The 17,936-nt window shown below is 41.2% G+C and overlaps 1 protein-coding gene across 1 annotated transcript; it reads right to left on the bottom strand.

The window, feature by feature from the left end:
* Positions 1-1,081: 1,081 nt before the first annotated feature.
* On the bottom strand, positions 1,082-16,345 carry GPNMB (glycoprotein nmb; the record flags this gene model as incomplete). The annotated part of the gene is given in 14 exon segments (XM_082287106.1): positions 1,082-1,235; positions 2,005-2,092; positions 3,556-3,761; positions 4,655-4,757; positions 5,439-5,561; positions 6,735-7,043; positions 7,512-7,670; positions 8,714-8,893; positions 10,199-10,342; positions 11,061-11,210; positions 16,096-16,219; positions 16,221-16,253; positions 16,256-16,297; positions 16,301-16,345. Coding segments are annotated over 14 exon segments (1,860 nt in total).
* Between the last annotated feature and the right edge of the window lie 1,591 nt (positions 16,346-17,936).

Raw genomic sequence — 17,936 nt, 5'->3', positions numbered from 1 at the left:
GGAAAGACAGAAATGAACAGAGAAGAGGAAAAGGCAGTTGAACGTTACCCCTTCCTGCTAGATCCCTTGTTCTGCTGACCCTTCACTGGACGTGGAGCACATATCCACCTGTCTGCCCCCTTGGAAGCAGCGGTGCCAGTCCAGGGTGTCAAGACCAACGGAAGCAAAGGAGGCAAAGACAGCATCAGCACTTGCAACTCAGAATCTTACATGGGACTCAAAGTCTGAACAGGGAGAGCCAAGCCAATGGGCCTCATCTTGTTGCTTGGGTGTCTGTGGTCTCGTTTATAGAGAGACTCATGCACTAGTAGCCATGTCCAGTGGGAAGCTAAGTGTGTCCAGCCCTGTTTTCTGGCCCTGAGGCCAGCTGGCATTGAATGAGCTGCACCCATGCTATTGAACCCTGAAAAACAGGGTGGCTGCTGCCAAACTCACAGTGGGGGGCTGTGCCTCTGGTGGTTCCCAGAATCTACAGTTTGCTTGGTGGGAAGCTGGCCTGCCTGGGGCAAGTCTGTCCTAGGACCTCCTGAACAGGGTAACAGTGGCAGTAGTTCAGTGCCAATGCCTGGGAATAGGCCGTGGCATGTTTCATTCCACAGGCATAACACGTGCCTGCCCCCCATGTCTCTCTTTCCAGCAAAGACATGAATCCTGCTAAGGCAGTAAGCAGCAATAAAAACTAAGTGTTTACAAGTTGGTTGGTTGCTGGGGTTTTTTGTCTTTTTTTTTTTTTAATTAAACTTTTTTTTTCCCCTTCCAGATTATGGATGTGATTAATTTTGCAGGTTGTTAACCTAGAAGTAAGAAAAGCCAGATAAGGCAGGGGTGGGGGGTATTAGTAATTCAGAATAGTGTATCCTACATCACAAGCAAGAATAGCAAGTGCTTAAAACTACCTCCTTGTTTTTCTACAAAGACTACTTTAATGCTGCTAATTGCACCAAGCCCCAAAAGTTACCATCCCATTTATATGTGCTTTCACCTTACTCCCTGGGGTTTTTTTGTAACAAGAATAAAGCCCCACTAAAGTACAGTTCAGATAGGAGTCCTGTACTTAATCTAATAGTGTTACACTAAAGGTTTAAACAATGCCTGGTTTAGTCTTCAGCAGAGGATTTCTCTCAGTGCTCTTTGGGAAGAAAATGGCTTTGAAAGTGCTGAAGTAAGCAGTAAATCCCTCCTGCTTCTCTGTTTGTTCCGCACTCCTCTCAATAGGCTTGTATTGCTTGTATCTCCTGCAAGGAATGTGCACAGTTAGTTGCTGAAAGACTTTTAAAGGAGAAGAGGACTTTCTTTTAAAGGAGAGTCCACATTTAGCGTGTGACCAGTGCATAAGAGCACTAATCATGTGTTCATCATGCATTCTCTCTCCTCCTTCCCTGTTCAATCCCATCTAATGTCTGGCAGCCATAGGTCAGTAGTGGTGACGGGGGCCTGGTTAGGGAGAAGGAGTATTGGAGTACTGCTGCTCCATGGAGGTGTGTGCGTCTCACCACTCACTGGGAAGGGTGAGCACACACTTGACTCTGGAGCCTTGATGCAGTCTCAAAGTCTCATGAGAAACATCCAAGCTAATAATGCAGCAACATGTGCTTCTGTTAACTGCTGTCCTGCATGTTCATCACCTTTCCCCCAAAGAATTTATTCATCACTTGTTTAATGAAGAATTTGTTTGGTTTCACTGCATATATAAATCACATCATGCAGTTGGAGTTTACTTTCTGCTTACATGAAGTTCCCAGGCCTCCTAGTATTACTGTTTGTGCTAATGGGCACAGAGTGTAATTTTCTCTGAAAGTCCTTAACATCTCCATATTTTCCAATGATTTTGTGGCCCAAGCCAGTAATCTCATTTTCTTTAATATTTGCCAGAATATTTGTGAGCTGCAATAGTAAAGAAACAAAAATGTAGCTAAAGCACATTTAAGTTGTTTGGTTTGGTAATTTAAATAATATTTTGACAGTTCTTTGAACTGTTTTTAATCATAGAAACTAGCAACTTACTTGTAAAGGACAAATGCCCCAATGGTAGCAAACACTGCCAACAAGCCAAGGAAGATAAAGACGCCTTCTGTTGTTCCAGATGATGCTCCTAGAGTTCAGAAAGTAGATTGATTAAAAGTTAGCCTCTATTTTACAGTGAGATAGGGTTTCTAAAGAAAATGCCATTTTTACTTATTGCTGTACAAATTGAAGCACAGTTGGTAATTCTAATATGCATTAGTGACTGGCAGGAGGTGGTGCTTTCACATCCTAATACATGTAATTCTCGAGTGAGAGAGTGTGAGCTGGGCTTTGCCAGTTTTCTTATATGAGCCCTGCTCCTCAGACACATGGCTGCCCTTCCAGCATGGAGGGGAATGAAGGGCCCTCTTGGCACCCCATGAGGTGAAGCTAATTTGATCCTTGCCATTTGCTATGCTGGGGAAATGACTATAAGATAACTGTTTGACAAAATTAGGTGGGCTCATCCAGAAGGTGACTCAAAGCAGCAACCTTTCTTTGATCCTAATTCTGCTTTGATTATAGTGGGAGCCCCAAAGTACAACTCAGCTTTGCCGTCTGGAGGAAACCTAGGCAGACCAGCCTTATTGGGCTAAAGCTAGACTCTGTGAAGTTGAGAAAAACCCTTCTGCATGCTTATTTCACCTTTAGGAGACAGAATGCACTTACAGGTCAGGCACTGTGCTTATTCATAATGAACTGATATCAGTACAGATAAACTTATGCCTAGATTAAATAAAATCAGCAAAAAATACTGTGGAAAATGACTGCAAAGTGTCAGTTGCTTGGCTGATAGTAATTGGAGAGTTTGGGAGAGTCGCTAGGACATTGTAATAGGAAGTCAGGAGGGCAATGAAGTGGGAGCAGGGAGCACAATTGTTTAGACTTCTAGCTGAGGCTGAGTTTAATAGCTGGTTCTGTCAGAGACTGCTTTGATAGCTATGAGCTAGACACACATCCAACCAAAGGTAAAGCTCTTCTGAAACAATTACCCTGGGCAGACTCTGTAGTCACTGGATGTTACACAGATCATTCCAGAACATGATTCATCTTATCCTCATATAGAAATAGAAACCATGTCAAGGCCAGTGGGCAGTAAAGAGGGCCCAGGGCAGCCAACTCTGCTGCAGACTTTGATTCTGTCTCAAGTGAGCTGAATTACCCTCTGTTTCTGCTATCTCTTCATGTGTGGAGTGGGCTGGCTGGCATGTTCCCCACCTGCTTTTCTGCCCAACACAATTTTCTGTGGGAAATTACATTATGGCTTAAGAACTGTTCATATTCTGTGATATTGAATAGTTTGTATAATTACTGTATTCATTGGATCATAAACAGAAGTCAAACCAAGGTCTAACCCCTAAAATTCCCCCAGGGAAATACTAATCATTTTATCTTTGCATGAACTCTTACACAAGCTGGTGCAGTCTCAGCTGAGGCTTCCAGGCATAATAAGAACCCCAGTATGTATTCCTGTACTCTCTCCCCTGCAGGGAAATGACCACAGGGAGAAGCTTTTCACCAGCAACCCATGTCTGCCCTTTGTGGACTCACCTCCATTTACAGAAATCAGGGCACTGGCAAGGGCTTGGCTTGTGTCATCACCCAAGGTGATGTTTATACAGTACGTCCCAGGTTCCTCAAAAGCTCTCCTGATGGTGAGTAAACATTCATCCGTGACAACGATGGGGTTGCATACCATGCTCTTGGACACCTGGCACGTGGGGTCAGAAACTACTGTGCAGACATCTGTGGGGAGACTGGCATGGGAAGAGAGAGCACATTGCATCTGAGGAGTCCTGTCAGCCCAGTTAGCCCAGTTCATAGACACATTGCACTGGTGCACCAGCTTTATTCTGGTGCCTATTGAAATCAGTGGCACTATAGTGATTTAAGCATGTTTTATTCATGCTGTATGTATTTTTTCCATACCTATACATTTATATATGCACATGTGGATTTTATATAGAATGCATTTATACAATCTGTATAATTATCTGCTTGTTTTGCTTATTATTTAACATTTTATGGTGATCATAGGAGCTACCTGCATCGAATCAGCTTATAAAGTCCATTATCTTTAATATGCATCATTAAGAAAGGAATGCAGATTCTTATAAGTAGTATCATGTGCTGGAAAAGAAAAGGCTCCCTTAAGAGAGGTTAATTGTATTCCAGTTGTATTACCATGGTATTACTTGTACTTCTTAGTCCTCTCAACTCTAACCTTCTAAGAATATTAGTCCAATGTTTCTGTATCCAAGAAATTGCTTGGACTCACCCGTTTATTCCAAGTGTCAAAAACTCACGGCCAAAAAGAAAGGATTTCCTTACAATTTCAGTAAACTGCTTCCCATTTTACTGTAAGTGCTGAAATCTTTTCTTGGCCAGGAGGCTATAAATTGTTTCTTCCCACAATCAGTTCCTTATTTTTACTGAGACTGGATATTTGCTCTGAATCCTAAGTGCCTGGCAGTAGCCTCAGTTGGCATAGTTTAAAAATGAGACTTGCATTATCTTTAATTCCAGTCAAGAAATAGAAACACTGCAGTTCCCAAATTTTGTTCATACATCTGCATCTAAGTGCAGACAGCATTCCAGCACCTAATTAGTTCTAAAGAGGGAAGATTGACAGCTTCATTCACACACTTACCTCCCTTGGCAGGTAACAACAAAGTCAACCAGTGAGTTTTCAGCTTGACTTTCTGTCATCTGGATGCTTGTCATCTGAATAATATTTACCTCGAGGATTCCCTCTGGGAGAGGAAACACATATCAACTGTAGGACACATGACAAGCTCTGAAGTCAATGTGTACTGAACCTCCAGGGTTTGGCTGATGCTCAGTTCAGGTCTTGTTTTCCATAACCTCCTCCCTCCCTTAGCACTCCTCTTGAAGGCTTTGAAAGTTGAGAAATTTTCCAGTGCTTTCCCTGTGAGGCTGCTTCTTTCTGGTCTGCTTTTTTTCCCTCATTATTTTTATTTACTTCCTTATTTTGCTAAATCGCTTCCCGCTACATGAGAATTCTCTGCATTCAAAGGTCAGTTCAGCCTTCTGTAAACCCCCTCCCCAGCCCAGGTGCTCCTGCTGTGGCATGTTCAGAAGCTGGTCATATGGAAAGGAGTGACACAACGCACATCCCCACCAGCACACAGGGTCAGCCATCAGCAGGCAATCAGACTGAGACCCAGCCTCACATGTCTGAAAGCAAGGGATCATAACCTCTGCAACCAGCCTCTGGCACAGTGCAGGCAGAAACCAGTTAGCCAGTTAGATGTCTGTACATTAATCCTGAAAACTCTCAGCTATGCCCTTGAGAACGATCATTTTGTGGCTCTCATGTAATTGATAAAAATGTGTCGAAATAAACATTATTTCTACCATACATTGTTGTTCATTGTTAACACCATTCCTCAGCTTTTGACCCACATCCTTACCTACAACAGCAATGCTACTTCCATAGTATCCATTTCTGTAAATATGGCAACCTCCATCAGGATTATCCTCCACTGACTCAACAGTGGGAGAAGAGTCAGAATCAGAAGATGGTTCGGTCATAACTGTTTGAGGGAGAAGAAATAGATATGCAGTGTTAGAACAAGCTCTGCTCAGGAGTATTCTGAACACAGCCATATGTTCCAACTGCTTTCATTCCATAGGCTGTCAGTGACTTTGGTTTGCAGCTGTGTGGTCATGTATGTATCTGTGTGAGCTCATGGCAATAATCCCTAAAGAAAACACATGTGCCCAACTTCAGAACGCTGGAGTGGCCTGGGGAGCCTCACTCCAAAAACCACCTGGCTAGTCACCCATCTCTGTGAAATAAAAGGGAGACTACAAGGTGTAATACAATTAAATACTTCTTTAAAATCCCCAAATCAATTATATAAGAAATCCAAAGGCTCATAAAACATTTAAAATGCTTTTTTAAAAGCTGGTATTTTCCCACTGCTCTAAATTACCGCAAGTGGAAAAATGAAGAGGGGAAGTGGTGAAAATTATATCTTTCCTTTCATTTTTCATTCTCACTCAGTGTTTTGGTAAGAGGACATATTAAAAATATGAAATTGGAAAAATATAGCCACATTTACAATTTCACAGTAGTAATATTATAGCTGAAACTGCAGGCTTTCTGTAAACCTTAAAACCCTCTGAGATGATAAACCAATGCTGAACATAATAAAAGTTATTCTGAAATATGTTAGTCAATAAATTTAAAGTGGAAAAGCTGTTCTGGGTTAATGCCATGTGGAAATCCCATATTTTTGAATATGACTTGGTTTTTCTAGTTCAATCCAATCTCATTTAATTTTGGATGGAAGTTAATGCAATCCAGAAAGGAACTTGCTCTAAGAGTGTTCTGAAATTCCTCTTTCTCACTTGAAATTTACATCTTACCTCAGTAGATGACCCTGAGTAGATAAGGCTAAAATCTCCTGACCAGGTGTAGCAGAGATAATACAAACTTACATTTATATTCACCTGAAGATCTTCGTATGCTGTAAGTATGGTGGTAGAAGTGGATGCATAAGTAGTTAAATGTGTAAGTGATCCCTGCCATAGAGTCATAGAAGAGTCTGTGCTTATTGATTCTGTCTCTAAGCCAATTTTATGGAGGGTTTGCGGAGGCTTGCAGCTCTTTCATTATGACAGTAAAACTACTAAAGATATTAACTTAGAATACAGAGTTTTAGAATAGCTCCAAATGCGGCTGCTGTTTGATAAATGCTTACCTGCTGAGGTGGGTGGTGGTGCAGTGGGTGTTACTGGCTTGCAAGGTACAGGTATAATGGCTTGGACAGTTAAATTCATAGTGAAGTTTCCTTGCAGAGTGTAGGTGTGAGATGTACTAGAACCGCTGGCTACAAATAAGCCACTTCCATCTCCAAAGTTCCACTTGTAGGAGATGGCAGAATTATTCAGATAGTAGCTGGGATCATGGATCTTCACATCAAATGTAATTGGTGAGTCTTTGATGAAAATGGAGTCTGAGATGTTGCGGTCATGTTTTTGGAACATACTCACAAATACTGGAATTTTGTCTGGAGGGGTAAAAAAGAAGTAAATAAATAAAGCAGACATATCTGGCTGCAAACAATAAGCAGTTCCAAAGTCTCTGAACAGCAGCAGTCAGAATGTGAGACGTAAATGGTATCTTTAACACAGGTTTCCACTTTAATTCAATTTATGACCTGAGGAGTGAATGTCAGTAGGAAACAGTTAGCCAGAAAAGTATGGGAACAAATGAGGAATCACAGACATCTGTGGAAGATTGTATTATCTCTCATAAATAATTTTTCATTACAAAGTAGAGGAGTCACTACTGAGCTAGGCACAAAGGGAACTTAAGCCACTCAAGACAATTTACCAGAGATTCCACTTTAATATCAAAAACCTTTCTCTGGCCAATGTCTCCTTTTCATGCCAGATGATGCTTATGCTGAATTTTTTTAATACCTAAGCCACAAATACCCCCAGGATTTAATTACAGATGATTCCAGCACACTCACCTGTTACAGAGTAGATGGCTTTTGCTCTCGCAATTGGAACAAATCCCGAGTGCCCTCTCCTGTAAATGGACACTGCCATCCCGTGTTTGCCAAGAGTGATATTTGCTGTGTTGACTGAAAACTTTGCTGAAGATCGTCCTGTTATTTGGTAATACTGACCTGAAACAGAACATGAACTTAACATTTACCCCCTCAGCCTCACTGCAAGTTGTTTTGTGAGAGGTAAAGTCTCTGAGAACCTTGGATTGTCAAAATCAAAATGAATAGTTTAGAAATGTCTTCCAATAATCTGGCATGTGTTTTCGAAGGACTGGATACTTTTACATTGTGTTTACTCACATAAATTCCGGTTTTTCAAAGTTGTCAAATTTCACTAATCCAATAAAAATTTGCCAAGGTATCTACATCTTTCCAAAGCAATTACATTACGTTAAGTCATTAGGATTATGTAGTGGATGGTGTGAGGCATTTTAAGTGATCTTGTGTTTGCTTTCAGTGTAGCCAGAATACCTCTTGCTATAACCATTTGTATATATTCAATTATTTGTCTTTTTAACAGCTGATTGAGGTAGGTAAATAGTATCACCTCTGCTTAAAATTTGGAATATTATTATTATTATTACTCATACTGATACTGACAATAATACTGATTTATCCAGGTGAACTGAGGGCACTAAGATTTAGTACGTAGCCAGTGGCAGGAATAGCCCAACCATTACATACTCAGGAGCAGGAAACACTGAAAATCAGCATCCGTGACCAGAGCAGCATCACAGCCAGTGGCAGTTCTCACCTCCCTAGAGACAAGAAGTGCTGCACTGTTAAACTGGTGATACACAGCACTGTGTTCTCTCTTAAATTTAAAAGTCTGAAGTGGCAGTGAGCTGTCAACAAATTGTCTGACTGACCTGCTCAGACCCTCTGTTTTCCTAGAAAAAGATCTTGAGTACTACTGAAAGGAAATTAATTTTCTTCAGTGATAGTAATGTGAATGAAGATTTAAAGAGAATCTTCTGGTAATCCATGATTTCTAGACTAAACACCTGAAGGCATCTCTGGAAAAGTGGGGAGTTAATTCAGTATTTCCACTCAAGGCTATGGAATCCTTTTCAAAGGGCTTTTGGTACACAAATGAGTTGTGTACGAAGGGAATATAAGGTTTGCAGGGTCACCCCAACCAAGGCATGTGTTGCAGTACTAACCAGAAGTGTGAAACACGTAGACAAAGTTCCTTCTCCTCCAGCCAGGGTGATGAGGGAAAGGACGTCCGTCTGGGAATACATTATGGCTGTGGTTGCTTGTGCAGTTTTCCCAGCCACAGTTGTCAGTCCATTCAGTCCAGTTGTAGACATAAACTTGCTGATCCATGGAAGCTGGAGGATCTAAGGATAGGAATAGGACATGTTCCGGTCAACTGAGAAATGTGCACAAAGTCAAGAATCAGGAGGCAAGCACTGCAGGTTATAGCAGTTACTGCATTTAAACAACAGGTGAAGCGGGGTATTTTTAGACTGACGTTCATTCTTTTATTCTGAGGTTGTGCTTTGCTTGGTTTTTAATGTAAACACAAAATTGTTCTGTCTTGGTGCTGTTTTATTAAGAAGTTAAAAAAAACTTTACTGTCTCATGGGCCAGACACAATTTAAAAGTGCTTGCCCAAAAACTTGCTGTTGACTACACAGGATGCTACTGTTTCACTAATGAGGCTACCTAAATATTTGGCAAGCAGAATCTAAAATTTTAAGTACAAAGAGTGGCTGTGAAAGCACTGTAAGGGAGTGACTTTGTTTTGTCAGAGAACTTTTCTAAGGCACCTTTAAATAACTTAGACATGAATTTCTGTAGTTTTCTGGATAGTAAATAGAAAGTTTCCTCCCCCAAACAGCAGAGCAGATATTAAGTAGAGTATGGATATCAGCTGCTAACAAAATATTAGACAGTTAAAAACTGGAACTTAGGCTGACAAAAAACTTGTTGATATGCCTTGAAATGAAATGACTTTGATCAGTAAAAAAATTTGTTGAACATTTATGAATTCAAAGGATGAAAGGTACAACAGCATGTGTTGTTCTAGACCCAGCAGCTTAAAACAGTGGATATATGTTAGGCTTTTCCTCCATGTAGGAGTAAATAAGATGAAAAAGGGTGATTTTCTGAGGAAAATATTGCTTGATTTTTAAATATTTGTTTGTTTTTTAATTCCTAAAATGTGGAAGTGTGAGATTTACTCTTTTGTGAGAGTTTTTCAAGATGCAGATGTGGTTACTGAACTCTACAATTCATAACTGAAAAAACCCCTCAATTTTATAAATTGACAGCTTTATAAGTTTGAAAGAAAGCAGTGTGACTGTGCAATATTGTGCCTGAGCTGAAAAGCAGTAATAGTTCTGTTAGGAAGTTGGATTATGTGACTGCTTTGGGAAGGCAAATTTATAACGATGGTCAGTCTTAAATTACCTGGTATATACAGTGGGGTAGAACACTAAAAATACCACAGTGATCTTCTTAGGAAAGAAACTGGTGTGGCACAGGCTGGGTATGCACAGGTAAGTGTTATCAGTTATCAGTTAAAGCCAACACGGCTGCTGTTCATTGGGTGCGCCTGTGATGTTTTCCGTGCTCAGTGACACATTCACTCCAGCCCCAGGCAGATGTGTGTGGGGTGCAGGGAAATTGGCATCACCTACCCCGGGTACAGTTTCTCCTGTACACTATGTTGCCATCATTATCTTCTGTCTGGCACTTGGGAAACTGGAGAGTCACCACAAAGGTCACGTTGGATCCTACCAGCGCTGGGCTGTCACTGTCCATTTTGGCTGTCACCCTTCCACCTGTAGAAAAGAAAATTGGTCTCCACTGCAGCAAAGGGTGCATCAGAGCAGAAGCTACAATCAACTGTGCACCATTTACATTAGAAATGCTTTATTGATTATTCTGGTTCTAAGGGGTTTCATGCTCTTAAGTCACTTGCATTCTTATCAAAACCCCAGCTTCAAACAATCAGAGGGACTCAGCATTGCCCCCCAGATCACTTACTGGTCTACCATTAATTTTCTTCCTAGAGCTGAGAATATAGTTTTCTACCCATGGGAGGTCAATATATTCCAAAGGAGAAAATTTTTGTTTCTCCCTAGGAATGATACAGTCATTAGCCCTCAGCTCAGAGCAGGTGACAATAAACATGGTCTTTGCTGAAGTTGTCAGTCAGAAGCCCACTTGCCCTGCTGAGGTAGCACTTGAAGCTACCTGTCCTGCAGGGCATGTTTCACGTAATGGATTGTTCTGGAGCCCTGACCATTAATACTTCTTAGTAAGTATTAATGTCTGAGATTAGTCATAATGGGAAAGCATTTTATGTAATACCTCACTGTTCTGCTTCCTCAGACAGCCCACTGGGAATGGTATCAAACCCAGTCATCTCTAACTCGCCATTCTGTGCAGCAGTGGATGTTGCCCCTATGAAAATGCACTATAGCACCTGCACTCTGCATTGTGGTGGATTTTCTGGCCAGCTTTGCAAGTGTCTTTGAAATGTGTATATGCGATCACCTTTCCAGCAGTCCTTCCATCTGGGATCTCCCTCTTCCCAAAAAGGATAAAGCTTTTCATTCCATTTATTTTGGTCACTAGACCAGCCTTGTAGCTTCTTATAGGATGTGACAGGAGAAGTACTTCCCTGGCTCAACACATCTTGAAACCCTAGAGAGAAAACCAAACATCATAGTAAATGTAATCCAATTTTCCCTACTACTCTATAAAAACATTATGCTTGTGCTGAGCTTTAATCGTGTACTGGTAGAAAACTTTTCACCAGTAGGAAAGTTATGGAATTTTATCATCGAGGCTATAAACACATCAACTATAATCAACATAAAGACAGTTCCTGTCGGACTGATATTTTTTTCTCCTTGCACTATTGCAAACTTCCCAGACAAAGAATAAACATGTTTACTGTGTTTTGACCATATCAGAGCAATTGCTTATAAGAATTTACATAAGCCTGCAAGAGTCAGGCTCTCTGCACAGAGGTTGCTTGATTTCTGACTGTTTTGCCTGGTAATAAACCTACGAGTAAAAGGCTAACATGATAAATTCATTCTGTGTCTGAGTTGTGCTCTAGTGGAAGTTATGCCAGGAATTAGTTTTTGACCCAGTGCAGCTCCTTTGGTGAGTTGGCTGGTGGTTTGGGTGGTTTGGGTGGAACCAATTATAACAGAAGCTGGTATTTCCAGAAAAGGAAATTTAGAGCTGAATAGTAAATTCAATGTGTTTATAATATAGCAACAATAACGTATTAGCTTCATGCCTGTTATTTAAAAATGGCTCAGATATTAAATAACTTCAATAACTTCTTTCTTCTCATATTACTACAAATGATGGGCTCAAACTTTTCCCAGGCTTCTAGGATCCCTCTTTCTGTCACAAAGGACACATAGTGGGAAGCAACATAAATATCCAAGTAACCTGTAGGAGCATGTTGGACACTGTAGGATGCCATAAAAATATGTTAATAAGTAGGCTCATGGGCATTATTCCATGAAAGCCTGGAGGCTTCAAAGAGCTCTGCCGTGTTAATCAGGTAAGGTAACTGCTGGGTGTGCCATTCTGTCACAACATCAAGGGAGTTAGGATTTCTGCTTTCCCTGGCTTTATTGTAAAGGTACAGCTGATGCAGAATGCTTCTGAGATTTATACCCAAGTGCAACAAAGTTCTGGATGACTTCAAGGAAAATGCAGAGACCTGTAAAAAGGGCAAGGATTGCTCTGTATACTGTAACCTAACTGGTTGTGGTGGAATTTCTCCAAGCTTTGGAAAAGACACGGAGCAGGTGTAGCCAGTTTAAGCACAGTCTTTAGAGGTGGGTGACTCCTAATTTTACTGCAAGAGAGAACCAGAGAAACAGCTCAGAAGAAGAGGCAGGAGCTGCTTTCTCTTTGTGTTTTATTGCCAGTGAGATTTCTGCTGGGCAGGAAGAACATCCCTTGCCCAGTCCCATCTCAACTCCGAGCTGATGCTGGCAGCTCTCTCTCCAGTCTTGAGGACTGAATGGTTGGAGGAAAAGAACAGATTTTGCACTCAGAGGCACAATCTCCCACAGTATTTCCCCTCCAGGAACTCCCTGCAGTCTCACTTAAATCACTTGAATCAAGTCTTTCCTTCAGATTTAATATATTTTGATGTGAGCAAACATAACATTATGACTGGTGTTTACTTAATGACCTGTATCACATGCTGTATTGTTTTGAGTCTTGGTCAGAAGAAGAGTTCGGTAGTGTTGTCGTTCAGAAACTTTGCTCAGGGAAAAAACAAATTAGCAACTATAAAAGTACTTCACAAAGGCTTAGCAAGTTCAATTTCACTTTAGGTATAACTAAATAAATGTGTCATTTTATTCAAAAGTAAATGGTTACATAATTTTAGTAATTTCTTTTTCCCATTCTCCTTGATTTTATCTAAAAAATATTTAATGAATAAAAATGTTTTGATTTTGTCAGATGAAAACTTTTCAGTCGTTTTTTTACCAAATGTTCAATTTATCAAAAACATCTGGAGCACTTTTAATTTTATAAATGCTTTTAATTTTGAGTTTCAGTAACAATCCTTGAATTCAGAATTCATTTTCTAGTCCAGTAATAACTGTTGTCACTGCTTCTAAATCACAAGCTGCTTAGGTATTTCTTTGTGTCCCTGATGTGCTTTGTTTGTTTCAATCGAATACAAAACATTTCACAAGCTTCAGGACAAGACAAAGATGGATTTTCAGATGAGGAAAAACTTCTGCACTAGTTTCTCTAACACATGGAACTGAAGATTTTCAGTTGGTGAATTTAAAGGAACAAAAAGCCTTAATGTATTTCTTTTTTAACAATGAAAACCACTCAAAACCAGATGTTGGTCATAACCAAAATTAGAGCAATTCAGTTCAAAATAGAGTAATGTTATGCTCCAAGGAACAGATTACTGTAATAGTTTTGGTGAGGTGATCATAGAAGAAAAGATCTTGTACTTCAATTGACTTCTTTCTCATTCTGGCTTTCATTTTGGTGAAAAATGTAGCAAAGACAAGTTCAGTATTTTCTGCAAAAGTGTATTAGCCATGAAAGAGAGAATGAGAGCCAGTGTTAGGACAGCAGAAATAGAAAGATGACCCAGCTAAAGAGGATAAAGGTGTATTAGAAGTAAAAAGGCTGATTGAATGGCATCAGACTGTAACATAAGCTTTCTAAAGTTAGGTATAGAAACATAAAAAAGCAGGACAAAAAAGAATTTGAGGAACAACTTGCAAAAACGTAAGAACTAATTTTTAGAATTTTTTTCCCCCCAATTTAAACTAAGTGGGAAAGCCTGCCAGGAAGTCTAGGGCCAAAAGGATGTAGATGCAAAAGAAGCATTCAGGGAAGGTAAAGGGGTAGCACAAAAGTCAAATAGGTCAATTGGTTTATATTTTCATTCAAAATGGAAGAACATAGGAGGTTTCTGTGATAGAAATTTTTTTTACAATGATAAGAGTATCTCTCAAAATGAAGTGTTGGCACAAAAAAACCCCAATTATAGAACAAATCAACAAAATGACAAAGTTGTCTAGATAGGATGGCCCAAGTATGGAAGTTATTCAAGAGTGAAATAAATGAGCTATTAACCATAGCATGTAACATCTTGCTTAACACTGCTTCAGTGACTGAGAAACGAAAATTGGCAAATGTGATGACAGTTTTTAAAAACACTTCCAGGGAAGATTTAGAGGATAAAAAAAACTTTGGGGCTCAAGTTGGAGAAGCTGGTAGGAACAGCAGTGAAGAACAGAGTAAGTAGGTACAGTGCATTAATATGATTTGCCATAAAAGGAGTGCATTGCTCACAAACATATTCTGAGTTTTGTGAGGGAGACAGAGAGCATGGGAACAAGGCTGACCTGCTTGTTACAGTCTGCCTGAGTTCCAGACAGCACTTGATGAGGTCCCTTGCTAAAGGAACATAAAGCAATTAAGTTACCGTGGGATAAGAATGAAGGATTTCACATGAACAAATTATTGGTTAGGATATGAAAAAAGTTATGAATAAGTGCCCATTTTTCTCCATTGTTAGAATAATTTAAAATGTCCATAATCTGGAAAACAGGCAAACAGCAAAGTTCTTTAATCTGCTGAAGACTGTGCATTAAAGTAATAGAGGGGAGGACTGTACAAAACTCAGTGACTCAAGAATAAAACTATGCAATTCAGCAGAGTTAAATGTAACCTTACTTTGAGAATGAGGGGCTCTAAACTAGCTCTAAACTCAGAAATGGGATCTTGCAGCTTTATAGTTTTGAATGCAGTGCTCACTGGTAGTTGAAAATCTAGGAAAAAAAAAATCTAGAGAACAAAGATGAGAACATCATTACAGTATTGTATAATGCCATGTCTTGAGAGTACTGTATCCTCTGTTCTCTGCAGCTCAATCTGTATAAAAGAACTGAAAAAATACAGAGAGAGGTGGTGAGGATGCTACAGAGGGATAGAATTGTTTCCATATGAGGAACAGCTAAATAGACTGTGTCTTGAAGCCTGGAGAAGAGGTGACAGAGCAGAATATAAAAACAGAATCATGAACAGCATGGAGGAAGAAGCTGAAAGTACAAAAGTTAAGGAGAATCAAATGAAACCAGCAGGTTACAGGTTCTAAGCACATGAAAGGCACTTCTTCACGTAAGGCACAATTAAGGTGTGAAATTTTTTGCTGGCAGGATGTAGTGTGTCCCAAAAATTTACACGTGTTGCAATGAAAGCCCAAATGCATGAACAGATGGAAGAAGTCTAATAAAAACTGTTAAATACAATGACTCTGCATCTGACAGAGGCAATTCTGGTGCTGTAAATCACTGAAAGCTGGGAAGGTGTCCTGACCTGCCCGGTCATACATCCAGTACTGTTCTCCATTGGAGGCAGGTACAAGGCTAGATGAATGCTCAGATGAACTTCAGCTTTTAAGGGTTTTAATTTTTTATACTGTACATTCTGGAATTTGAGCTTAAAATCCCGTTTCTGCATTCCCAGCCCTGAGCTCAGGGAGTCATTCTAAGACTTGAGTCAAACTGGGAGCCCAGAAGGAAGCAGAAGATCAGCCCTACTGTGGCTTGCAGATCTAATTCCTTGACTGGGCTCCCTGAGGTTAGGAATCCACAGGTCCAAGTGTCCCAGTGGGGAGCACTCTTTCTGACCTGGCCTCTCCCAGCCACAGCTGAGCCAAGCAAACTGTTCAAAGCCCATTCTGCATCTGCCGTTTTAGCCATGCTTGAACTGGAGAAGTGTTGCCAAGAATTTGCTGCCAAGAGCCAAGGTTTAGCTCCAGTCAGCTCCGTGTACCTGTGGAGCGCAGGGAACAGATTACTGAGCAGTTCTCAGCACACTTCCCCGGCTCGGGCACCTTTTCTACCCAGAGCCAGGCCACCCTGAGGTGGAACCGGCTGTCGCCTACTGGGTCGCAGGCACGGCTCCAGCAACCACCACAGGTGCACGGAGCATCCGCTTTTGCTGCGCTGGCTTGGGATGAGGAACGCGCCGAGGCAGGAGGCAGGGATGCTGGGGCGAGGGAAGCACTCACGTGTGGCGGCAGCACCCAGCACCGCTTGGGCCAGGAGCAGCAATCCGAGGTGGTGGCGAACCCCGCTCATGGTTCCCGAGAGCCTGGGCCGGCTCAGCGCCTGCCGAGGAGCAGCGTGGCCGGAGACTGCGCGCGGAAACTCCTCCGGTCCCCACTGGGAGGTGAGAATGAAGTTTCTCTGCTGCTCTGCTCTCCGATTAAATCAAGGGCCCCGGGACTCATCATGTGATGGAATTAAGCAGAGATGCATGATTTTGTCTTCAGCTTCTTTCAGCTCATGTGCTTATGACTCACTCCCTTTGCTTTCAGCATTCCCTGGGATTTCTGAGAGACCTGTTTGGAGCCACACCATTCACCTCATAGGCATTTTTATACTGGTTTTGCACTGTGATCAATTTTTGTACTTAATTTGTTTTTAAATTAGGAACACTTATTTCCAGAAATCCAAATTAACTCTTTCCCCAGCCTGATTTGCAAGTGTTACTGCAACAGCTCACTGCATTTGATGAACCCATCACTACTTAACCACATGGCTCACCCCATATGCTGGGCAACAACTCTAAACTAAATGGAAAATGGCCAATTTAAACACATCTCTTGACTTGGCTCCTGATCAGAGTTGATTGTTAAGAAAAATGTTATTTAAACATTTAGTGAGTACATGCCTTTTGTATTCATCCATGGCTAGAGGTGCCATCACAGCCCCTGTGTGGTGATGGCCATTCAATATTTGGCTCCCAAGTTGCCGTGACCCACACACAGACAAGTACTTGATTGTATAAACTTCATGGATTGTAGCAATAAACAAAAAATGGACTTTGCTGCCCAGCCTAATAATGAGGTATAACCAGTGGCTCAAGAGGACCAGCGTAGGTTGGCAAACACTGCATCTAGTGGTTCAAATTCAGGTTCAGTGTGCTTCCCCAGCCCAGGTGTGCTTCTGCAGGCAGCGCAGCAGCTGATTGTCACTGATGCCCTGGCAGCCTTGCAAAGTTTCTTGCTGTTGTTTGCAGCAAAAACAAGCTTTGGTAAGATGGCAAGGCATAGAGCCAAGTACAGTCCTCAAGAGAGAATTCAGTAGTAGTTTCAGTGATCCCAAGGAACAGCACTCATAAGTGTGACACTGGCTAGCCAGAAACCAGTGAGTTGGGCAACAGTAAACCATTTTTATTTTGGGCAGGGCAGGTGGAAGTCCGTAATTCCAAGGCACTATCAACAGAATGAAGAGATTGCCCAATGGAAGGGGATTTTAGAGCTCTGACTACCTTTTTTTTTGGTAGTTTCTTCTATTTTTCTAGTGTTTTCTATTAGCTGTGTAAGTTATTACCACTACCCAGAGCACCCCAGCCAGCATTTCTCTCAGTTATGCAGGCTCTGATGTCCAGTCCTGTGGATCTTGCATATGCAGACTCCATGCCTCAGCATTCTCCTGGCTGGAGCAGCCTCCCTCCTACTGCCAGCCAAGGAGCAGGGTGAAGGCAATAGCCCTAGGGGTACAGGCTTGTTTAAACTAAGCCCTCATTATCTGACAGAAAGAAGTGGGAGCATAAATTGAAGTCAAAGTTGTGACTGACTGTGCAAAAAAATCATATGACTGCAGCGTCCTCATGTGACTGATGCTTTTTTTGTTGTTATTCAATCAGACATTCCCAGTTGAAATGTCAGGTTTCGACGGCATTCACAATTATTTTTTAAACCATGTGGGACATTAACTTTAATTTCACTCCTTTGTTTCCAGGTTGTTGATCCTAGAAGTGAAAAGTGACCTTCAAACACTGTGGTTCAGCACTGGAAGCCTGATCCAAAGTCTGCTGGGGAGAAAGGAGGTTTGAATGCTCGTT

This window comes from Coloeus monedula (genome assembly GCF_965178545.1).
Source record: "Coloeus monedula genome assembly, chromosome: 1".
In the NCBI taxonomy this organism is placed as follows: Eukaryota; Metazoa; Chordata; class Aves; order Passeriformes; family Corvidae; genus Coloeus; species Coloeus monedula.
Note: the sequence above shows the minus strand (reverse complement) of the source record. Positions and strands in the feature narration are given on the sequence as shown.